The 25,830-nt window shown below is 42.2% G+C and overlaps 1 protein-coding gene across 1 annotated transcript in view; it reads left to right on the forward strand.

Moving 5' to 3' along the window:
• Nucleotides 1–813: 813 nt before the first annotated feature.
• LOC134601860 (stimulated by retinoic acid gene 6 protein-like) overlaps nucleotides 814–25,830 on the forward strand; it is a 60,869-nt gene continuing 35,852 nt past the window's right edge. Inside the window, exons 1-2 of the mRNA XM_063446362.1 lie at nucleotides 814–987; nucleotides 24,805–24,898. Coding sequence (XP_063302432.1) covers nucleotides 962–987; nucleotides 24,805–24,898 — 120 coding nt within the window. The 5' untranslated portion in view covers nucleotides 814–961. The remainder of the gene's footprint in view (nucleotides 988–24,804; nucleotides 24,899–25,830) is intronic.

A 25,830-nucleotide genomic window follows, 5' to 3' on the forward strand; every position in this document is an offset into this window, starting at 1 on the left:
CCTTGTCACACCCTGGCTCTGATTGACATAGCCTGCACACAAACAAATGGTTTCACTTTCAATCAAATGTAATTTACCTTAAACAATTGTATCTCTTTCTCTGTAAATTGAACTTTAATCACATACAGGAGGCTCTTGCAGGGTCTTGCAAGCTATTAACATAGCAGGGGATAAGAAAATCTAGATTAAACAGAACAATAAAGGAAGGATAAACTTGAGTTGGCTCTTCATAGGAAGTGTTTAGAAAGGCTTTGCAAGTCACATGCAGGGAGGTGTGACTAGGGTTCATAAACAAAGTGATTTAACTCCTAAATGGCAGAGGATTGAGCAGTGAGACTGCAGGGGCATGTTCTATACACCAAAACTGCTTCATTAAGCTAAAGTTGTTCAGGTGACTATAGTGTCCCTTTAACTCTTTAGTTAATAACACTGTTGTTGCAATTTAACCACAATACCCATCTTTGTGATGATTAATAAGATTAAACTATCTATCTGTCGAATCCAGATTCCCTTTTTCTTGCCCGGTTTATGACCATTTTTGGAGATCTTCCATGGGAACCTTGTTTGGTGCAACCTATGTCAGTTTTGTAACAATTAATTGTTTGTATTATTATTATTATTATTATTATTATTATTATTATTATGCAGTTCTGCAAACTATTCAGCTTTTTCTGACCTATTCAGACTCAATTTAATTTAATATGTTATTTCAACAAGCAAACACAAGGCCCCTTTGCTTGACAGCGTCATTCTCCTGGGCGATAGGAGGTGTTCTTAATGTTTAGTACAATCACTATATACTCTTATGCTGAAAGAGCACATTTGATAATGTTTTACCTTTACTGCCATTCACTGGTAAATCCTGCTCATTTGTCCCTGGCTGTGAACACAATGTATTTCTTACCTGGCTGAAAGCTGTTTGTAGACACACCTTGCTATATTCCACAGTCACAGCAGCCCAATGGAGTATTCGCCTACATTCCAGACGTGAGTACAACGCTTGCATCTTATATTCGATTAATATTGAATGATGATCCCCAGTGTGCAGTACAACGACTAGTGGATCTTACGATCACACTCAAAGTGATTCTTCTTTGTGTCTTACCTGTGTAAATGTTACACAAACAAGAGAGAAAATAATGAAGAAAAAAAAAGTTAAACTTATTCAATTACTTGCATTTTTTTGAAATGTAAAATATTAAAATGCCTTTTAAACTGGGATATATGAGTCAGTTGTGACACTAGACCATGGCTAACCTATTGGTAACGGCACCAATTATAGAATAGAATAGATATTGGGCTATGATTGGAAATGGCATAATATAAGCATGTTCCAATTACAAAGCTTGTATAAATAGTATTCTATCCTGAATGCCAGACAGCAAGCATGTCATATGCATAGTTTTGTTGGGATTTTTTTGGCGTGTAGAATGGATATCATTTATGTACATTCTTCATTTTGCCAGCCTTCTTATAATTTGTGTACAATATCACAATATAAGTTGGTGGGACTGTAAAAATGTAAACCCTTGTTTATATACAAAATGTCGTATTTTCTGCATAACCAAGTCAATTTAAAAATGTGATCATTTTTGTGTCTATTGAAGTGAAAGTTAGTATAATTGCACTCTTATCAGCCTTTTCCCAGTAGCCATGTATGTTCGGATATGAGCCACGTGTTCCTATGCAATGATTAGAAAGACACAATGCGACTATAGTAAAATGGTTGAATTATTTCTGTTGTAAAGAATGTATGAATGAATTAACTAATCAATTGCAAACCTTATGTTTTATGTTCTAGAGAAATCTGTACGTGTGATATATATACATGTAGGGCTAAATGTGCATGAAGATTAAAGTTTATTAACTACTGTGCAGTAAGGGTCAATAGAACGTTTTGCTTGTTCATTAAGTTCTATTTGGTAAGACTGGAGAATTCAAAAAGGAAAGAACTACCATTTATTTCACTAAAGCTTAAGATTGAACTATTGAGACTTGAAGCCAAAACTACGTGTTACTCAAACACACGGAAAATGTCATTGAGCAAAAGGTGACAAGTTAACTGCTTTCTAAATTACATAAAACCTATTCCATGTAATGTTAAACCAAGATGATTCTAAGTTGATTTCAAAGTTTATTGGACTTTGCGGATGAACTCATACATTGCTAACCTTAAGATGACTCTCTGTGGTCTCATAAGTTAAATAATAGGTGTCGGTAGATCTTAATGAGATATGTACTGACTGACCTCTCATGGTTAATACACATGTAGCAAAATCTACAGTACTTATAACTGGCACTGAATAGACACAAAAGCCTTGATTAAACATTGTTGGGTAAACTTCATATAATTTAATATTTGTGGATAAACGTTTCAAATGATTTAGTATTATGAAAAATATTTTAATTTCGTAATATTTTTATATCGTATGATGTATTGCTTTTTTTTATTTCTATATGATATATTTTTTAGTATTTAGAAAAAAATTATTGTAAAATGTTATCCAAAAATATTAAATCGTTTGAACAGCTTATCCAACATTATTAAATAGAGGCCATAGAAAGAGATGTCTTTAGAAACCGAAGTGTTTTGGTTTTCTTAATTTTTATATATCGCTACTTCAATACCCTCACACTCCCGAAAACACAAACACCTCTTTCACACTTTTAACTCTCTACTTTGCCCTGTTGCTGCTCCTCCTACTAACTTGATTGCCACAAACTTCACTACTCTCGTCACTGAGAAGATTTCTGCAATCAGGGAATATATCCAGGGCCGTCTTTAAGGAGGGGCAAAAGGGGCAGCTGCCCCGGGCCCAGTTACTCATAGGGGCCCTAAGGCAGCTGCCCCATGGGCCCCCTGCAGCACCTGAGAATCAGGGGCCACAGCCCTTTAATACTGCTATGGACCGGGTCCCTGTAATATGTGGGTTGGCTGAATACATACTCACAGCCATAGACATTCTATGTGTATGCTCACAGCTAGTCCCTGCACACACTGCCCTGTGATCCCTTTTCTTCTCCGTGGCATGCTGGGAGGAAGGTCAGATCACTTCCTCCTCAGTGCCGCTGGGGAGTAGGCACACACCACATGGAGGCATTGTGGGGGAGAGGGACTGAGAAAGCTGATGGCAGACTCCCATCAGCCTGGGCCAGCAAGCTCTCACTGGACACCAGGGAAGCCACCCCTCTGTACCCAAAAGGTAAGGAGACAGGAGGGTGGCTAAATATGTTTTGTTTTTTGTTATGCTAATTTATGATATCACTTTTATTCAAGTGTTGGTGTTTGTAATGTAACACACAGGGAATAAGTACATGTTAAAAATCTTAGAAGAACCTCACAGTTCCCTATTAAATATAAATTTAAAAAGTATTTATTTTAACATTTTATTGCATCAAGTGTTATCAAAGGCTGTACACCATTTCCAAATGTCACTTTTGCCAAATTCTGGACCAGGGTATGTAAGTTGAGACATTATATTGGCCAAGGTTGCTGGGAGTTGCTGTCCAAGAGCTTTTAGAAGGCAGAGATTAAAATATGTAAATGTACACATATGTGTGTGTGTGTGTGTGTGTGTATCTGGCTGTGTTTATGTCCTTGTATGTGTCTGGCTGTGTTTGTGTCAGTGTGTGTATCTGGCTGTGTTTGTCTGTGTGTCAGTGTTTCTGTGTGTATGTATACCTGTGTATGTGTACTTGTGTGTGTGTGTATGTGTACTTGTGTGTGTGTTTGTGTGTGTGTGTGTATGTGTCAGCGTGTATAAGTGTGCATCTGAGTGTGTGGTAATGTATACATCCCAGCATTTTAATGCCAACACAAATACACTCCTACATTCCATCTCTAGCACTGTACATATACACCCCTGCATTTATACCTTTATGTATGTGTGTGTATCTCTGTGTGTGGATGTACCAGTGTGTGTGTGTATCAAAGTGCTTGTATCTGTTTGTCAAAGGGTGTGTATCCGAGTGTGTGTGTGTGTGTGTGTATGTGCCAGTATGTGTCAAGGTGTGAGCCTGTGTCAGTGTGTTTATGTGTGTATCTGCGTATTAATGTGTATGTGTATATGTGTTACAGAAATCACACAACATGCAAACAGACCCCTGCAAACACAAACATTACATACAAACACACCAGTTTGCTGAAACACCAATACTACACACAAATGTACAAATGTATTTAAAACACAACACTACATCCAAACACTCCCCTGCATGCAAATACAAACATTACATACAAACACATTCCTGTATTAAACCGCTAAAATTATATACAAACACCAACTCTACACACAAAAGTACACCTGCATTTAAAAGCCAACACTACAGACAATCACACATCCCTGCATTCAAACGCAAACACTACACACAAGTACACCACTGCATTCCAATGGTAACAGTACATTCAAATACACCCCTACATACACTCTATAACATGCTGACATTCAATTGCACAAACACTGCTCAAAAATACAACCCTGCAAGGATGGTAGATCCCCAGCTGGCATAGCATCGCAGTTGTAGTATGACAGATGGGGATCTATATTTTCTTTAATCTTGTGCTACAGGGCAGGCCTGAAATTTTATTTTTTTTTGCACCAAGGCACTCTCTACATTAGTTTCTCCTCTGGGTTGGGGTGGAGGGAGTGATTGCATGCCCAGGGGGCCCAAGCAGATGCTTGCCCAGGGTCCAATCAATATTAAAGACGGCCCTGAATATATCTCTAAACTCTCTCCTACCAATACTTCCCTCAACCCTCCTCCCTATCTTGTTCTATACTCCTCGAACCCGCTATGCCCGAAGAGGTTTTGGTTCTACTTCGGTCCTCCAACCCCCATCACTTGTTCCCTCGATCCTATTCCCTCACATTCCATTTGTGCTTTGTCTCTTTCTCTTGCTCAGCCCCTCACTAAAATATTCAATATCTCCCTCTACTATGGCATATTTCCTTCAAGCACACAACCTTCAACTTGATTCTAAAAAAGCCCAATTTTGACCCTAACTCTCCATCCAATTACCACCTTCTTGCGCTACTACAGTTTTCCTCCAAGATCTGAGAGAAAGAGTTGTGCAAGCAAAATTAACAGACTTCCTTGAATTCAACTCTTTGCTTAACCCTCTTCAGCCTGGATTCTGCACTTGTCACTCTGTTGAAACGGCTCTGACCAAATTGTCCAATGGCTTAATTGCTGCTAAATCCAGTGGTAGCTACTGTCTTCTAATTCTCCTTGACCTTTCTTCTGCTTTTGATACTGTTAATCATCAATAACTTCTTTTCACCCTCCCTAATCTCGGTTTACGAGACTGCTCTTTCCTGGTTCTCCTCCTACCTTCCCCAGTCCTTCTCTTTCTGGTTCTTCCTGTTCTCTGCAACCCATTTTTTTTGGTGTTCCCCAAGGTTCAGTCCTTGGTCCCCTACTGTTCTCGATCTATACTGCTGCCCTTGGTAAACTTATCAGCTCTTTTGGCTTTCAATATAGCCTCCATGCGATTAACACATAAATCTATCTGTCCTATCCTGATCTCTCACCGTTCCTCTTGATTTGTATCTCTGACTGCCCATCTGTTATATCTAACTGGAAGATAGCTCACCTTAAACTAATCCTGTCCAAAACTGAACTTCTCATCTTTCCGTCCTCAAGTGTTGCTACTCCCATGTCTGTCTCCCTCCGAGTCAATGGCTCTATCTCGCAGCCTCGCTGGCTAGGTATTCTCTTTGAATCCAACCTCTACTTCACCCCTCATGTCTAGTCACTCACCAAATCCTGCCACTTCCATCTCAAAAACATAGCTTGCATCCTCCCCTATCTAACACTAGATATGGCTAAGATGCTGGTCCATGACGCTATCATCTTGACTACTGCAATCCGCATTTTAGTGGTCTTACGCGTTCCCAGCTTGGCACGTTACAATCTATAATGAATGCGTCAGTGAAGCTTTCTGTCTGCCCACTCTTCCTATGCCTCGCTCCTCTGTCAGTCCTTACACTAGCTTCCCATAAAGTATAGGGCTCAATTTAAAATGTTCTTGCTTGCTTACAACTCTCTACATAACGCTGCTCGTACCTATCCTCACTGATACACAAGTATGTTCCATCCAGGCCCCTATACTCTGCCAAAGATCTCTGTCTATCCTCTGTTCATATTTGCACCTCTGACACTCACCTTCAAGACTTCCGCTCCTATGGAACGCCCTTCCCTTCTCCATTAGACTCTCAGACAGTCTCAGTTCCTTCAAATGATCATTGAAAACTCACTTCTTTAGGAAAGCATATCAATTAAACGGTTATTCGCTTTCCCTCCCCACACCTTGATAACCCACCCTGCTTCCTGTCCTGCAACGGTGTCTTCCAATAAGCTAACCCTTCATTGTAAACTATTCTAGTAATCTACTTTTTCCCATACATGTATAAATATATCCTACCCTTACGTCTTGTGCCTCTTTACCCCACTCGCTCTAGAATGTAAGCTCATTTGAACAGGGCCCTCTACACCCTCTGCTCCTGGTGTGTCTAACTCGTCTTGTTACACATACTTGTCTGTTAGTCCACATATTGTACAGCACTGCTAAATTTGTTGGCGATTTATAAATAACAATAATATCAAGATTAAGAAAAATGTGCTGGCATGAAGTCTAGCTAGTAGGAGCATGTGGTGGACCTTGTAATATTCCCTTTTGTTGCCCGGACCTATCCCCAGTTTCCCGAACTCCTCCATATCCCCCTGTTCGTGGACCGAATGGAACATGTGTGGTCCCCCTTTTATTAGCTCTCAGAACACCGACCACCCCTGACTGTTAACCGCAATTAAGTGATTAACTTGAGTGCTTTCAATGGGTGGCCGCCATTCGTATAAATGAACGCACACGTTTCAGCGAATGGCGGCCATTTTGTCTCCCGAACAGAGGCAGCGTTACTTGGTCGTCGAGTGCATGAAACTCATTTCGGCTACACAATCTCATGAACCTTCGCAAAGATTGTATCGCTTCCCGTTCAACTTCTCGACTGGCTAGACGAACGGCGTTCGGGAGATAGGAGCTACCGACTGGGGGGAGCATTTGCTCCCTAAAAGCCAGGGGGAGCGTTCATCTGTGTTCCCACAGGAACTCCCGAAAGCAGACTGGCGGTTGCCTTTGTTTCTCTGAACTATTTGGGGTACTCACCTCGTGGTCACCCGGTCAGAACTGAATGGATCTGAGCGCTATTTGGATATGTTGGGCACTCACACACGGGCTATTCTAGGATATAAGACTTGTGGGGTTCCTCTATATTCATATATTATATATGTTTTTGGGGTGTTTTTTGTGATTTTTTATGATTTCCTGTAACTTACTTTGAACTCAATTATCTCTCAGACACAGAGACGCCGGGGAGGGACTTTTACATTTTTACACTTTTACATTTTCCTATGGAGAATCCATGCTGGGGTCTGTGCATAAAAAGTTGTGTGTGGCATTATAAACCTCAATTTACTCCCAGAACTGTGTGTCATCCAGCTACTGAGTGAATGGGCTATAATCACTGACCAGCGCTTTCTTCCAGCTCCAGAGGACTTCCGCAGAGATATTCGATCTCAGGATTGCAGCTCCACTACAGACCACAAATATTTTTTAATAATATTTCTGGCTATGTGAGTCTTCTGATCTGAATACTGTAATAATGGCTCATTATGTACCGACAATAATTACAAGATGGAAGCTCAGAGAACGTGTAGAATAAAAATGATTAAGGATATACAATGATGCAGCTAGGCCAGTAAAATCTAACCTTGGCACACTGTTATTAAAACTCCATTTGCCATGGAGTTCAGTCACTCTGAAGACTGACTAAGTATGATGTGAAAATATGTAAAAACAAAGACCTATCTTTGGCCGGGATTTAATATGTTTGGATCAGCTTTTAAAATGAATGAATTTTTTTTGGGATAAACATTTAAAAACATTTTTTTTTAAATATTAAAATGTTTTTTTAAAAATCATATAAATTTTTTTTTTATCAATATATAAAAAAATATCAAAATGTTACAATATGTTTTCAAAATATTAAATCTTTTAAAGAGGTGTATCCCAAAATATTAAATTGAAGCCATCAACTTTTAAGACATACCGTATGTCTGTCAGCGAAGGTGTTAAAACGAATCGCCACCTCAGCCATTACAACCATAGAATTATTGTCCCAATGACGAACAGCCATAAAACCACAGAGGCCATTATATTCCAGCTGGTTAACGTTTGCTCAACACCGTTCTCGTTAGCCAGCATTAAATTGTCATGTAAAGATAATTAGGTCACAACCTTGCCGCAGCCTTTCTGTACATCGCTCAGTTGGGAGCAAATCACCAACGCGCAAACCACTCAGTTGGAGAAAGGACACATGGCAACGCAAACCCAGAGCACTGAGGGGGTCCAGAGGACAAGACCCGGTTACAAGGCTGGATGGCATGTCAGACAGCGCAGAACAAGAGCACAAGGGCGCTTGGAACCGATGCGGACCTCACTTGCATAGTGGTGGATTTACGCTCCCTGGGGGTAACAACCTGCCATCAGCAGGCATCGGTTAAGCAGTCCCAGGCAGTGTCATCTAACCCCCCAATGTTAAGCTTACCCCCAATTGCTGCATGGGGACAGGCAATAATCCCCAATGGCTCATTCTTTCTCTATATGCTCCCTGATGGACATGTTACCCCAGGGTTATTTTTCTGGTAGTATTTTTATTCTTGTTTAACTTTCAGCTTGCAGCAGCCACACCGTTAATGCAACCAGCTCAGGACTGCATCTAGTGGCAGTGGACACTGTGCTTTAATTATTATTTTATTTTCATATTGTATTTGGCTACAATATGCGTACACGCCAGTCAACTAAATTAGCATGTCACCTACTGCTCATAACCAGCTAACACCATGCCTAGCAATTACTCCTGTGTGAAAATATGTTACCTCGACATAGTATGAAAATAAGTACCCAGTGGCTCCCACACGCAAACGTTAATCAGAGTTTAGCATGTTATACCATTTGTTTCCATATGACAAAGTTAATGTCAGCCTACACTACTGTTCATCAAGCCTAAAGCCATACCATTCTCTGACACAACCTGTATTAATCTGTTAGTTACATAAAAATGTGCAGTTCCTTTGTATGCCACAGTATAATGCCATGTGAAAAGCCTGTACTTGTTGCCATGGCAAAATGTGCATGTCTGTCAAGCTTTTGCACAAAAAAAATAAAGAATTAAAGATAATTAGGTGCTTAACAGTCAATATCCTGCCTTAAAAGCCTTTTTTTCGTGGATGGCTTGTTCTGTACATAACATGTACGGCTGCGCTCTGAGACAATGGATGTGTTTACATGTAGGAACCTAGGATAATAACGGATATAAATGGGGGTTAGAAGTTTAAGGCAGCGTTGATGGGCCTTGCAAATGGACAGACAGACAGTAACATTTGCTGTGCTCTGCGTGTCTGAAAATACAGATAGAAAATCTGTTTGTGCAATATATTCTCTGTATGCAAAGGCATCTATTTAAAAGGCAAAGTTGTGATCTAATAACTGAACTGGAAATAAAACACCCATATCGGATATAAATCAAGTAAGGTACTTTATGTGTTTATATACATTTCTATTCTGTTTATAAACCCGTTACTTTTTGTACTACACCTCTGCAAATCTTGGTCTTCTCTGATTCTGATTGGCTCCCTCAGTGCAATTTTACATACATTGGTTTAAAGCAGTACTGCCACCGACGGGGACACTGCCGCTGGGGGTCAGGTGGCCAAGGGGGTAAATAAAGGTGAGTTTACTTACCTGAGCCTGTCCCTCATGGGCGCCGCCATCTTGGGCCGGTGTGGTCCTCCTCGTCGCTGACATCACTGCTCTACTCTCGCGTATGTGCAAGAGTACAGCATTAAGGTCTATGGAGGATCCCGCAAGACCACGGGATCCTCCATAGACACAGCGAGTTCGGCTGCAGGGACGGACTCTTAGACTCCACCATGAGTCTGCTAAAGTTAGGCGGAGAAGAAATACAGATAAAAAGTAGTCCCTAATTTCAGTGAAATTCCAATTCCATTGTCATAACGAGTATTTCATAAAGATTCTATCTTCATTAAGTACAAATATTTTTCGGGGGGAAGAGGATTGACAGTGCAGCTTTAAATCACTCATGGGAAGGATGTGGTGAATTACTGTTAGCCTATGCATGTGAACCTGCACTGCTTTGAGCCAATCAGAAGCAGAGGTTACCAAGTGAGTCACTTCTGCTCTTTCTACCTTTCTCATGAGACCCTGTGTGAGTCCAGCTACAGTCCTGAGTGCTGCTAGTTCCAGTCTGCTACCCACCACCAGTCCACCACCACTGCCAGTGTCAGTCTCCAAGTCCAGCCCTGTGCCAAATACAATGATGCCATCCAACTGAGTCACCTCTGCTGCCATCTACCAGCCTGAGCCTACCATTGTGCCACCTGCCCTGCTGCCTAACTTATCAAGTACTTTAATTTTGCTGGACCTGATTCTGTTAGATTGCAAGCTCTTGGTGAAATTACCTGTATGCCCTGGTCACCAATCTAACGCAAGTTAGCAGATATGATTAAATAACTGTTTGATTCGACAATTCTTCATAACACAGGCATATGGATGTCAGTTATGTCCTGGTTTATATATGTAATTGCAAAGACTGAAGAAAATGTCCTCAAGAGCTTGCAATCTATTTCTCTACCTAAATTAACATAATGTGTTTTTTTGTTGGGGGGGAGTGGTGCCACATTTCATCCTAGGGCTCAGGGAGCATGATGTCTTGGGCCAGCCCTTCCATATATGCCCCATCTGAGGCCGCCCCACACATCCAGTCTGTGTAAGAGGCAGTCACAGTGATCAAACATGTCAATTCACAGATACAGAGGTTTTATGTAACCATGCACTGTCCCTGAATAGATCAAAGAGCTGCAACATTTTCGGTCAACATAGTTAATAAAAAAAAAATGTCTGCACTATTTTTGGTCAAAAACATGCTCCTTTATTGTGAAGCTGTCATAACACCTTCATTTTTCTTGTTTGCAATTCTCTGAGCGCTAAATAATTAATTTATCCTAAAGATCAATGATATATAGCATTGCACAAGGAGCTATTAGCTCAATCTTTACCCCTTTCCTGCTCCGTTGTGGCTGCCGTTAATACGTTTTGTTAATGTTACACTAGTTTCACAACCACCATAATTCTCCCTACCTACCACCCACCTCCAGTCTGAACCATCTGCGTTATGTCAGTGAATTGCTGTCATATAATTGATTGACATGGGAGGGGACATTGCTCATTTATTTAGTTTTTTTTATTTTTTATATTAGAAAACCAATGAACATACAGAAACCTTCACTTGGCATACTTATAAAATAGGTTAAAAGAAATAAAAGGTAAATTATATTCCACATATTTCTCTCAAGAGAAAGATATTAATTAAAGGGATACTTTAAAAATCATTATGGTGTCCGGAGATCCTTGGTGCCATCTTATCTGAAGGCTGCTGTTGTGTTATGATGCCAGCAGTACCCTGTCTCTGCTTCCCGGTAGTGGGGCAAACCATTTTGCAATGGTGTGCCCCCCTTTCCTGGGTCCCTGCCTGGCTCTGATGCTCCCTTGGTGGTCCAGTGATGCACTCACGGCTTTTGCAGAGCTGTAGAAGGCGGAAGCCGCGAAGGTTGACATTCTTTGGTTGAGTTCATCAGCTGACCACTCTCAGCCAATTGATGCAATTCTGTGCAGCGAACGTTGATGACACCCCAGTGAAGCTGCCGTAGGAGTTACACCTCTGGCAGCCGAGGAGTTAAACTTAATTTGTGTAGCGTTTCAAAGCAAAACGATGCACATTCAGACTCCAGGCACCATGACTACTCCAAATAATGATGCCTGGAATTACTCTTTAAGGGGTTAAACCATTTGCAAACAGTTTAATCCAAAGTCTTGTCAATGGCACCTGTCCTACTGGTCCCTATGCCTCTTCCTCCACGCATGGGCATTGGCGTCTTAATTAGACTTTCCCCATAGGAAAGTATTGAATCAATGCTTTCCTATCTGGTTTTCCAAGATGCTGGGTGTCCTTGTGTAATTAAACTCTGAGAAACTGCAGGAAGCACCACTAGGTGTGTCTTAACCCTGCAGTGCAAACATTGCAGTTTGTCTAAAATTGCAATATTTTCAGGTGCAGGGTTAAGGGAACAGGGACACTGCAATTTAACAACTTCAATGCGATGCTTGTGACCAATATATGACTGTAGTAACCAGGGGCGGATCCAGAACCAAATCTCAGGAGGAGAGCTGGTGTTGGACTATAACGGGGTGAAAAGGGCTGCAGCGGAGGGATAGGGCACTCTAGTTTAGGGGATATGAGGCTGTACACATATGCGGCCACACAGAGGGATATGGGAACACAATAACACACAGATACAAACATATATCTTCAGACACATACACTGGCACACACACAGATACAAACCTATACCTACACAGGCACACACACATACCCTACACACACTGGCACACACAAAGATACACATACACACGCTGGCACACAGATACACACACATACCTGCACATACACACACTGGCACATAGATACACACATACCTACAAATGCACACTGGCACACACATACATACACATGCAGACACATACACAGACACGCACATACACACACTGTCACACATACCTTCACATACACACACAGATACAAGGTAATAGAATGTACAGGCAAAACTACAGGTACTGAAGGTGTATTTATTGGAGGGTAAAACACCCCATAAAAGTGCAAAAATGCGACGTTTCAGCCCTAGAGGGCCTTAAGCATATTAATTCTCCCCATAGAGTAGCATTTTGCTGCACATGCGCACTAACCTCTCAATGCTTTCTTGATCTCAGCCAAAGTGGAGTGGCTTTCGTGCTGTCCGACGCAGTGTGGGCTGAAATGTAAGTAAATCTCATCTTTCAAACCCTCATATGGAGGTGGGCACATGTAGAAAGAAAGCAGGGCACTACAGCTTTTGTAATATACGTTTGCCTTTATAACACAATAGTGTTTCTTTAATGATACAAATTTCTTTTTATACACCCATTCTTTTTATCCAAGGTAGAACCTCTCTCGTTTAATTAATAATGCAGATTGGATATTAAAGAGAAGTAATTCTCCGGTAATAATCATCGCTTAGAGACCTCTCTATTTGTTTATTTAATTATTTATAGAGGATACATTTAAAAAAAAAAAAATAATGTTAATTGTGAAAGGAACACTTAAAGATGTATGGGAGAAATATTCGTACATTATAAAGAGGTTGTTTTTGCAACAGTATACTAGGAAAGAATTTTATGACTCAGTCATATGGCATACCATAAAGTAGACAGTCACTCTAGTTGTTCTTCATTCCTCATATTTAATCCCAGTAAATACTGCTGTGTTCACACAAAACCTCCCAAATTCAACCTTTACTCACATAAATGGCCATAAAAACCTCCAGATCACGTGTCATGTCTTACTTCCTAATTGCTTTCTTAATTGACCATTCTGGATCTTCTGTAGGAGTAGTCTCTGTCACGCCTAGGGTGTATAATTCATTGTTGTACTATAGAATATTGCTATTTAATGTGATTTGTGTAGTGCATACATGAATTGGCTTCCTGGTTGGGGTGGTATGGCCAAATTCAGCATGAGAGGGGATTATTTGATTGTAAGGGAATGTGATAGGTATAAGAAGGTTTACAACATGAATTTCTCTGTGACTCCAGAGTTGCTCTGTAAGGAGTGAAAATGTCACATTAGTTGCCACTAAGTCTAGCTTCAATGTAAACTAACTGGCTAATCTACCATATGCCTGTATTCCCTCATAGATAGTGGACTCTTTTGATATGCTACGTTACCATTAGTAGTCAGGAGACAATTGTCTTCCATTGTCATATCCAAAGAAATATTGATAACACCACAGATGAATAATCAATAATCAAGCCTCCTTTTTCTGCATATCCAGAACGGGGAAAGCACAACTTACAAAAGGAGTATAAATAAGGCTAGCGCAACTTAAGCCGTTTGGAAGGAATTGTGAAGTCCGCTGTATTAGGTCATAAGTAGGGAGTGTGACATATGTATGGAATCAAAAAATTGCAACAAATTCATAGATGCATCATTTCTGTGGCAAGCACAAAAGAGAAGATAAAATAAAAAATTCTGTGAACTATCTCAAGGACTCCATTTGTATTGGTCGTACATTCCACTGTGCCCATTTTACTAGTCCTATGGTGGATGTGAGTGATCCCAACAGGCTCATCAAGTCTCTTGCTGTTATTTTCGGTTTGACATAAAGATTCTGGATTTTTATTTGAATCCTTTCTATTTGGTCTTGTAATAGGTTCACTGTCCTGATGGTTGTATCTTTTGCTGCTCCTAAAAAGGTAATTCTCTGTGAAGGTTCCATCATACTCTTCTCCAGGTTCAAAATCCATCAATGTTCTAGTAGACAAATCACTGCTGCCTGAGTATGGATAGCTAGTACCTGCCGGGATGGACCTATAATCAAGAAATCGTCCAAATAATGATAAATTTCTATCTTCTTCTTCTGGATAACTGCCACCAGGGCAATAAGGATTTTTGAGAAAGTCCTTGGTGCCATGCTTAATCTGAATGGGAGCCCTTTGAATTTCTCCCTGCTATGCAAAACCAAAGGAACTTGCAGTGATGTATGTTTAACGGAATCTGATAATATGCATCCTTCAAGTCGACTGAAATCATCCAATCTCCAATTTTTCTATTGGGCACGATTGTCGAAATTTATTCCATCTTGAAGGATCTTGATATAATTTGGAGTTCAAATTTTTTAGATCCAAAATAAGTTTCCATTTCTTTTGTGGTTTTGGTGCCAAAAAAAAAACATAGAATAGTGGCCCTTGAAATGTTCTCTTTTTGGAAATGATTCGAATTCTATCCTGTATCCTTCTTTTAAAATCAATGGGACCCAGACATCTGTAACGCTTTTGACCCAGACAGGATAAAAGAGATGAAGTCTTCCTCCTGTTACTCTTGGCTGGGCCAGCAAATGTTCAGAAATTCTTACTTGGATTTCTTGACCCTCTTTCTCTCGTGACTTTGGAAGAAGTTTTCTGGTAGTTCCTCCAGTTAGAGCCTCTAGAATATTCCCTTCCAGGTTTGTATTCCCTGCTCTCTTGAAAGGACCGGTCCTTTGTACCTTTTTTCTTTCCAGGAGGAGGACCCACATTTTCTTCTTTCTTGTGGAATAAAAGCTTTTTTCTATCATCTGCCTTGTGAATTGCTTCATCCAGGATTTTAACAAATAAAAGATCTCCTTGAAATAGGAGAGCACACAGGGAGGCTTTAGAGCAGGGATAGGCAACCTTCGGCTCTCCAGATGTTGTGGACTACATCCCCCATAATGCTCTTACACACATAATGCTGGCAAAGCATCATGGGAGGTGTAGTCCAAAACATCTGCAGAGCCGAAGGTTGCCTATCCTTGCTTTAGAGGCATAATCTGCTCCCGAAGAGTGTAACCAAAGAGCTCTCCTTGCTGCAACCGACAGGGCTATACTTTTTGCCGCCATTCTTGTGACATCCAATGAGGCTTCAGAACAGAATTCTGTTGCCAACTTCTAATCTCTTAAACCGTCCAGGAGATGTTCTCTACTGACTCCTCTTGCTATATCCTCCTCTAGATTTTCTATCCAAACTTTGTACGCTCTAGATAGAGTGGTTAGAGCTACTGCTGGGTGTAAAGCTGATCCCAATGCCAGGTATGACTTGATCAGATTTGCATCAAGGCGTTCCTCCATAGGTTTCCTTAGACAGGCCATGGAGTCTATGGGTAGAGTTGTCTTTTTTGCCATGTGAGTAACTGCCGCATCTATCTTCGGCACTGAGTTCCATGTTTTGCAATCATCTTAAGCATATGGATATATTCTAAATGCTTTTTGTTCTTTAGAGTAACCTTTCGCTCAGGTTTAAGCCATTCCTGAGCAATTACTTCCTTGATGGTAGCGTGAACAGGAAACGTTGATCTGTTAGCTTTTAGATCCTCAAAATATCTGTCTGATTCTTTCATATCTGACTTCTCCTCTGGGAACCTTAAAGTACCTCTTATGAGCTTGATCAGTTTGTCCACTGCCTTTGAATCCAGAGATCTTGAAGATTAATTTAGTTCTTCCTCATCTGATATTTCTTCCATTATATCTGTATTTTCACTCGAATCTGTAGATAAATTTTCTCTTCTCGGGCGTTTGGATGATATCATTTTATTGGTTGTGGATTTAAACCCTTCTGCTATTGCTTCTGAAATCCACTTCTTCAAATCTGCTTGAGGTGATTGTTTTCTATCCAATTCTTCTGCAGCTTCCGTAAGACACTCTTTGCATAGATTTTTACCACTAGGTGCCACTTGATTGCAGTTGATACATCGATTTGACTTTTCTTTATGCTTTCTAGGAGAATTCTCTCGTTATTTACATGGGCTGAAAAAAAAAGGCCAATATAATAATTATATTATGGGCCCATGTTGCCACTCTTTTACCCCCTGAATATAATATAATGAGGCTCACCTATGTCTTCTAGATAAAGATCTTGAGGCAGAGGAAGAAGCCATCTAACAAAGTAATATAAAGAATCTTAAGAATTATGAACAGAGGCGGCTATAGAATTTATGAGGCCTTAGGCGAAACTCAAACATGAGGCCCCACTAACAAAAAAGTGTCACATATACACATTGATGCACAGTTTACCTGTGTATGTGCCTGAGAGTGTGTCTGACAGAGAGTATCCTTGTGTGTGAGAATGTATGTCTCTGTGAGCATGTTTGCGTTTTTGTCTGAGACTGAAGTGTTTTGTGTGTATGGCGGGTGATGGTGTGAGGGGGTGATGGTGAGAGGGAGAGCGGGGTGATGGTGAGAGTGAGCGGGGATGATGTGAGAAGGAGGGGGGTGATGGGAGAAGGAGGGGGGTTGATGTGAGAGTGAGGGGGGGTTGATGTGAGAGTGAGGGGGGGTTGATGTGAGAGTGAGGGGGGTGATGTGAGAGTGAGGGGGTGATGTGAGAGTGAGGGGGGTTGATGGTGAGGGTGGTGAGGCTGAGGGTGGTGAGGCTGAAGGGGGTGGGGGTGAGGCTGAGGGTGGTGAGGGGTGAGGCTGAGGTGGATGGGGGTGATGCTGAGTATGTGAGGGGGTGATGCTGCGGGTGGTTGGGGTGGGGGGATGATGCTGAGGGTGATGCTGAGGGTGGTGGGGTGGTGAGGCTGAGAGTGGTGGGGGTGGTGAGGCTGAGGGTGGTGGTGGGTGGTGAGGCTGAGGGTGGTGGGGGTGCTGAGGCTGGTGGGGTGGTGAGGGTGGTGAGGGGGTGAGGCTGAGGGTGGGGAGGCTGAGGGAATTGGGGAGGGTGGGGAGGCTGAGGGTGGTGGGGGGTGCTGAGGGTGGTGGGGAGGGTGGTGAGGCTGAGGGTGGTGAGGAGGGTGGTGAGGCTGAAGGTGGTGGGGAGGGTGGTGAGGCTGAGGGTGGTGGGGAGGGTGGTGAGGCTGAAGGTGGTGGGGAGGGTGGTGAGGCTGAAGGTGGTAGAGAGGCTGAGGGTGGTGGGGCTGAGGGTGGTAGGGAGGGTGAGGAGGCTGAAGGTGATAGGGAGGGTGATGAGGCGGAGGGTGGTGGGGAGGGTGGTGAGGCTGGCTGAGGGTGGTAGGGAGGGTGGTGAGGCTGAGGGTGGTGGGGAGGGTGGTGAGGCTGAAGGTGGTGGGGAGGGTGGTGAGGCTGAAGGTGGTAGGGAGGCTGAGGGTATGGGGAGGGTGGTGGGGCTGAGGGTGGTAGGGAGGGTGAGGAGGCTGAAGGTGATAGGGAGGGTGATGAGGCTGAGGGTGGTGAGGCTGAGGGTGGTGGGGAGGGTGGGGAGGCTGGCTGAGGGTGGTAGGGAGGGTGATGAGGCTGAGGGTGGTGGGGAGGGTGGTAGGGAGGCTGAGTGTGGTGGGAGGTGAGAGAGCCTACCTTTAGTCCCTGGTGGTCCAGTGGGCTCCCTGGTGGTCCGGTGGCCACTGCTCCCGGTCTGGAGCTCTGCAGAGCCGCAGACCATGTAATTTTGCGAGACCATCAGAGCGTTGCCATGGTAACCCGCGGCAACGCTCTGATTGGCCGGTTTTCGCAAGACACATGGTCTGCAGCTCTGCTCACTGCGGAGCTGCAGACCGGTGTCTGCGGTGGCTGGCCGGGCAGCCAGGAGGGGCCTCGCACCCGGCGGCATACCGGGCAAGCCGCCGGGCCCCCTCCTGGTGTCAGGTCCTCGGTCAGTGACCGAGGACCTGACACAGTCTGCCCACAGGCGGTTTAGGCGGCCGCGAGGCCTTAGGCGGCCGCCTAATTAGAGAGCCGCCTCTGATTATGAAATTCCTGATAGAATTATTCCAAAGAAGTAAATAACAGTAAATAAGTAAATAATTACCTTATCAGAACAATTCTCTTTTTAAGGCAGCTTTCTAACAAGGTAAATTGAAGATATTTTAAAAGAATATAGACTTACTTACTGTAGCGGTCACCCCGGATAGTAGAGGGGTATCCATCGCCAGAGATGTCTTTTCCCCAAGTGTGAGTTGTTTTACAGCATTCCAAGTAGTCTTCCAAGTAGAGAAGCAGGTATAGCTTGTATAGCAGTTCCCTACAACAAGAGCTAGGACTCTGTGTTGAGGGTAAAGTAAGACTGATTTTAATGGAGCTAGAACTGGCCTTTTATGCAGGTCTCCATGCAAGGGGTTTCTGGTGACATATTCCAGGGGCATTCCCCACTGGACCTGAGAGGGGACAGCGACATAAGCACACACATAATTGCATTACCTCTCAGGTCCAGAACATGCATAATAAAAAATACTAGACATGTGCAATTCGTTTCGGTCTGAATATGTATTCGGACAATTCGGACATTCGGGTACTTCCGAATGTCCGAATTGCCGAGGTCCCGAAGTTCCGAAATTACAGAATTTCCGAAGGGCCGAAGTGTGAAAGTGTCAAAGTGCCGAAGTTCCGAAGCACAGTATTGCCTAAGTACTAATATACTTACCCAGTGAAAGAAGAAGAATGTTACATGGTAAATAATTTTAAATAAAAAGTATACAAACTTAGCCAGGATTCAGCTGTAAGCATTTGCAACACTTTCAACAATCAAGTAACACACATTCATATAAAATGTAAGTTACTTGGCCAGTCAATGTAATGTCAGGAATGAATAAGTAGATAACTCCCTAATTGCCACGGTATTAGGGAGCTATCTACTAAAAGGCTGAAAGACCTAAATTGGTCTTTCAGCCAAATTTACTAATACTAAGTAAAGATTACTTAGTATTCGTAAATCATGCCCCTACTCGCTATACCGCGAGTAGGGGCATGTCTATTAAACAGTGAGCAATAAAAAATAAGTTCCCCCCTCCCGAGTCCCTGGCCCCCACCCCTGAGCGGTGGATGGGGGCCCTAATGAAAAATAATGGGGGGGACCTATTGTCCTCCCCCCGGGCCCCCACCCCTGAGCGGTGGGTGGGGGCCCTAAATCAGAATAAGGGGGGGACCTAATGTCCTCCCCCTGGCCCCCACCCCTGAGCGGTGGGTGGGGGCCCTAAATTATAATGAGGGGGGGTACCTAATGCCCTCCCCCCTGGCCCCCACCCCTGAGAGGTGGGTGGGGGCCCTAAATTATAATAAGGGGGGACCTAATGTCCTCCCCTTATTTTACTGTAGGGCCCCCACCCACCACTCAGGGGTGGGGGCCAGGGGGGAGGACATTAGGTCCCCCCAATTATTTTACTGTAGGGCCCACACCCACCGCTCAGGGGTGGGGGCCAGGGGGGGGACATTAGGTCCCCCATTATTATAATTTAGGGCCCCCACCCACCGCTCAGGGGTGGGGGCTAGGGGGAAGGACATTAGGTCCCCCCCTTATTCTGATTTAGGGCCCCCACCCCGGGGGGTGCTATTTTTTTTTTAAACAGTGAGCAGTCACAGGCTGCTCACTGGTTACTAGACATGCCCCTACTCGCAGTATAGCGAGTAGGGGCAAAATTTACTAATACTAAGTAATTTTTACTTAGTATTAGTAAATTTGGCTGAAAGACCAATTTAGGTCTTTCAGCCTTTTGGTAGATAACTCCCTAATACCGTGGGAATTAGGGAGTTATCTACCAAGCAGCTGCAAGAGAAGTCCCGAGGTGCCGAAGTCCCAAAATGCAGAAGTGCCGAATTTCCGAAGTTGCCGAATTTCCGAAGTGCCAAAGTTCCGAAGTGCTGAAGTGCCGAATTGCGAAAATCCCGAATTTCGGAATGCCGAACCGAACCGAAAATTTTCCCCATGCACATGCCTAAAAAATACCCCAAAATACATAGTTAACAATGAAGTACCCCTTCAAGTCCTATATCCCTGGATAGCCAGGGTCTGAGCGCCCAACATATGTCGAATTCACTCAGATCCCTCAAATGTAGCTGAAACGCCACCGGGGTATAGTGTTGACCGACCGCACACGAGGCGCCTGCCAAAAACAGTTCCATGAAATCAGTCTGTGCGGTCAGTCTCTTTCGGGGTTCCAAAATACAACTTATAAGACAATTAGTCATTCGTGCCTCCGTTCCCATAGTCCTGGTAGTTTGTGAGATGTTCTTACCGAACGCTGTTCATTTTGTGTGGATAGTACCGAACATCTGTGAGCATGGAATTCTTAGCGGTGTTCGCGCCGTCGAGTGTCCGATTCTAGTTCCATACACTTGTCGACCAAACACCGCTGGCTGCATTCATATTCCAAGATGGCCTCCACCACGTGTTCGTACAAACGAACGCTGACCACCCAGCCGACCGCTTAGAACGTTGAGGTGTTTGCAATTTTGGAGGTGTTAGGAGGGGCAATAAGGTTAACAAGTGCCACACTCCGCATCTGGGTGGTCGGTTGTTCGGTAGTTCTTTCGTTAGTCGAACGGACAATGGTGATATAGGGCATAGCTGTATTTGGTCGAACGGATAGGCGAAAGGAATAGAATAAGACAGAGACAGAGGGTCTGTCACACTTACCTCTGGCTTCTCCATAAGACTCTGCCCTATAATCCTAGGGGGGATATTTGATGCACAAAGGGGATTTTTTAAGGATTATCCAAGTCCACTACATTTTGATATGTTGAATATATTCATTACCTGTCATGTATTACATTTATGTATGTGTGTGTGTATATATAGTTTGTATATTGTATTTTTGTAATACTGTATCCTATTGTGACAAAATCAAACAACAAAAAGGACAGATGTGGTCAGATTCAAGAAATCAAATGAAACTAACCGCACCTCTGGAAATAACTATAGCGGCAGTGTCTAGGATTATAATGCTGGCTGTCGGTAACAGGTGTAGCTGTGAACCGCTAAGGGTGTCACTATAGACCCATGAGCAGAAAAAATGCTATTAAATACCAAAATGAAGTATATACAAAAAGTTACTGCTAAATGCAAAAAATAAATAAAGTATATACAGTGGTACTAGGATTCCACGCCTGTCAATAGAAGGATATGTATAGGTAGGGATATAATGAGCCAAATGGCAACAGCAACTCACCCCTAATTATCAGCTTTAATATAGTGCACTATAAGGAGATGAGAAAAATCCCCAAGTCCCAACCATAAATACCTCCTATAGAGATAGTAGTAGATACAGGGTAAACAGAGGCTCCAAATGAGGCTAGTACAGGGGTGAAGGGAGATTGAGGAGGGTATGCAGTGTTAATAGCAGTCAAATTCGGACTGCTAGTTTTAAATTTAAACAACCTCTCTCCCTGTAAATCCTGTACAAAAAGGATTATAGGTCCCCAAATCACAACCATAAATACCTCTTACAAAAAAATACTAATGATAGGTAACAGGTGTAGCTGTGAACCGCTAAGGGTGTCACTATAGACCCATGAGCAGAAAAAATGCTACTAAATACCAAAATGAAGTATATACAAAAAGTTACTGCTAAATGCAAAAAATAATAAATAAAGTATATACAGTGGTACTAGGATTCCACGCCTGTCAATAGAAGGATATGTATAGGTAGGGATATAATGAGCCAAATGGCAACAGCAACTCACCCCTAATTATCAGCTTTAATATAGTGCACTATAAGGAGATGAGAAAAATCCCCAAGTCCCAACCATAAATACCTCCTATAGAGATAGTAGTAGATACAGGGTAAACAGAGGCTCCAAATGAGGCTAGTACAGGGGTGAAGGGAGATTGAGGAGGGTATGCAGTGTTAATAGCAGTCAAATTCGGACTGCTAGTTTTAAATTTAAACAACCTCTCTCCCTGTAAATCCTGTACAAAAAGGATTATAGGTCCCCAAATCACAACCATAAATACCTCTTACAAAAAAATACTAATGATAGATACAGAGTAGACAGAGGCTCCAATTGGAGCTAGTACAGAGGTAAAGGGAGATTGAGGACGGTAGACAGTCATAATAACAGTCAAATTCGGACTGCTGGTTTAATTTATAAAGCCTCTCTCCCTGTTAATCTAGCTAGACAGGCATAGAAAAGAAAGAGTAAATCAAATATACATTAAGTGATTAACATGGTGCTAAAACCACCAGTGCCCAGTGCTCATATCCGTGATATGAGGAAAAAACAAATTGCCCAACGTCAGGGGCCTGACGAAGGTGCTCCTTTTTAGCACCGAAACGTACGTTGGGCAATTTGTTTTTTCCTCATATCACGGATATGAGCACTGGGCACTGGTGGTTTTAGCACCATGTTAATCACTTAATGTATATTTGATTTACTCTTTCTTTTCTATGCCTGTCTAGCTAGATTAACAGGGAGAGAGGCTTTATAAATTAAACCAGCAGTCCGAATTTGACTGTTATTATGACTGTCTACCGTCCTCAATCTCCCTTTACCTCTGTACTAGCTCCAATTGGAGCCTCTGTCTACTCTGTATCTATCATTAGTATTTTTTTGTAAGAGGTATTTATGGTTGTGATTTGGGGACCTATAATCCTTTTTGTACAGGATTTACAGGGAGAGAGGTTGTTTAAATTTAAAACTAGCAGTCCGAATTTGACTGCTATTAACACTGCATACCCTCCTCAATCTCCCTTCACCCCTGTACTAGCCTCATTTGGAGCCTCTGTTTACCCTGTATCTACTACTATCTCTATAGGAGGTATTTATGGTTGGGACTTGGGGATTTTTCTCATCTCCTTATAGTGCACTATATTAAAGCTGATAATTAGGGGTGAGTTGCTGTTGCCATTTGGCTCATTATATCCCTACCTATACATATCCTTCTATTGACAGGCGTGGAATCCTAGTACCACTGTATATACTTTATTTATTTTTTGCATTTAGCAGTAACTTTTTGTATATACTTCATTTTGGTATTTAATAGCATTTTTTCTGCTCATGGGTCTATAGTGACACCCTTAGCGGTTCACAGCTACACCTGTTACCGACAGCCAGCATTATAATCCTAGACACTGCCGCTATAGTTATTTCCAGAGATGCGGTTAGTTTCATTTGATTTCTTGAATCTGACCACATCTGTCCTTTTTGTTGTTTGATTTTGTATATATGGGGTTATGCCCCTTCTTGAGACATCTGGAGTCTCTAATTGGTACACCAGTCTCTGAGTAGACACTCGGCATTACTTCCTCGGGTTATCCGGGGTTGTCGGCACAGGTGTACACCCAGAGACACTGAACTTTTTGTTCTCTGTTTTCCTATTGTGACAATGCAATGTTTTGTGGACCCAGGACATACTTGAAAACAAGAGAAATCTCAATGTATTCATCCTGGTAAAATAATTTATAAATTAATTAATTAATTAATTCCATAGTTCCTTCAGATGTGGTACATATACTAATATGTACCTAACTCAGTCCTGCTCCAGCAGGCTGATTACTTAGTTCTTCAGATGAAGAGAGCCTGAACTTCTGGTAAGCCCATCATGGTACACTTGGGAAGGTGGCCCAAGAAAACAAATGTTCTAGGATAGAAATGTTCCTGTTTGTCCTTTAACCCCTTAAGGACCAAACTTCTGGAATAAAAGGGAATCGTGACATATCACACATGTCATGTGTCCTTAAGGGGTTAAAGGAAAGAAAAAAGATTGTGGGGTAGAGGGTGTAGGGACCTTTTATTCCTACAGTCTGTTTCTAATTAATTAATTAACTAATTGCTCCTGTCCTGTTCCTGTTGGGGTCGGAGCTAACCCATAATTAATGCTGCCATGAATAGCCAGGAAACAAATGTTACAATAACAAGGGATCAGGACTAACACTGGAGTAGGAGTCTAAGGCTTTTAAAACCAGGGTACTAGACCTTTTGATTCAGCTAACATGGCATAGCTTTATAGCTATTGGACTTGTAAGATGGGAAAGTGATATATATGACTTGGAGATGGGGGTAGCTTGGTACTTGTTACGTTGCAGCACCGTATGGTAACGTATGAGCTGCATTAAGTATGCAACAAAATATATTATCACCCCCGGTCTAACAAAAAAGCAGGTATTTTCTGTGGAATTACTAAATTTGAAACTCAGTATGTGTTAATTAAAAATGCATATTATTGGGGTTTAAAGGTGAACATAATAAAGAAAAAAATATGTTTAATATAAAATTCAGCTTCAGGAGAGAACTGGTCTTATACAAGGCCTTTGCCAGATGGATAATGTCAGACACCATGAAGCCAGGTGGCCAAATTGTGATAAAATTAAAGAACTGTTCAATAGAAGTTGCACATAACCAATTCCCAAATAATACCCATCAATAACACCTACTCTTTCCCTTTCTTTAAGGTTTACCATCAACAATGAGTCCAGAGATGCTGGAGATAGCTGTCAAAAAAATATCAGAATGGACCTCTTTGTTCATATTTCACTTATCCCTGCGGTAAGCTGCATGGCCACTTACAGTATTCCTAGAGCACGTAACATGTTGTTGAATGTAGATTGTTGAATGCATTTTTATGAAAGAGTGGATGTTGGTCAATCCATATGGCTGTCCATCTACTAATCACCTACCCGGTATCTTATTGCATTCACCACACCAGCGTTAATTTTGTTGACTAAAAATTTTAGTCAAATTTTAGTCGACTAAAACTAAAATAATTCAAATGACTAATATACGACTAAAACTAAAATGGCTTGTTAGTTAAAAGACTATGAGTAAAACTAAATAGAAATTTGCTGCCAAAATTAACACTGCACAGAGGGGCTGGGGAAGGGGCAAAAGAGACAGACCAGGGCTTGGGAGAGAGACACTTAGAGGGGCTGGGAGGACACAAAGCGACACAGAGGGGCTGGGGAAGGGGCAAAAGATTTGATTTGATTTCCTGTTGGTAATTATAAGGCATTTGATTGGATTAGGTAGCTACTTGCTATTGATTGCTATTTAAATTAGCTATTGTTTGCTAATAAGCAGAGGCCTACCCAGGTGTTAAACATTCCTAGTGGGAGGTGATTTTAGGAGTATATAAGGGTAGTTGTCATTAGCTTGGCTAATAGAGCTTGGTTGCTTCATCTAAGTGTTGCTTCTAAGTGTGTGTGTGGTTGGAGATATTCTGGAGAGTGTTGCTTCTAAGTGTGTGTGTGGTTGGAGATATTCTGGAGAGTGTTGCTTCTAAGTGTGTGTGTGGTTGGAGATATTCTGGAGATAAACTGGAGGTAATCTGAGGTATCCAGGAGGATAAATAAAAAAAAAAAAAAAAGGTAAAATTTGTTTGATTTAAATTATTCGCCTCATTGGAATGGCAGACTTAGTTCAGTGTAATAGTTGCTTTGCATTTGTTTCACGTTCCACTTTTTGGAGGTTTGGTTGTTGTC

This window comes from Pelobates fuscus, chromosome 3 (genome assembly GCF_036172605.1).
Source record: "Pelobates fuscus isolate aPelFus1 chromosome 3, aPelFus1.pri, whole genome shotgun sequence".
In the NCBI taxonomy this organism is placed as follows: Eukaryota; Metazoa; Chordata; class Amphibia; order Anura; family Pelobatidae; genus Pelobates; species Pelobates fuscus.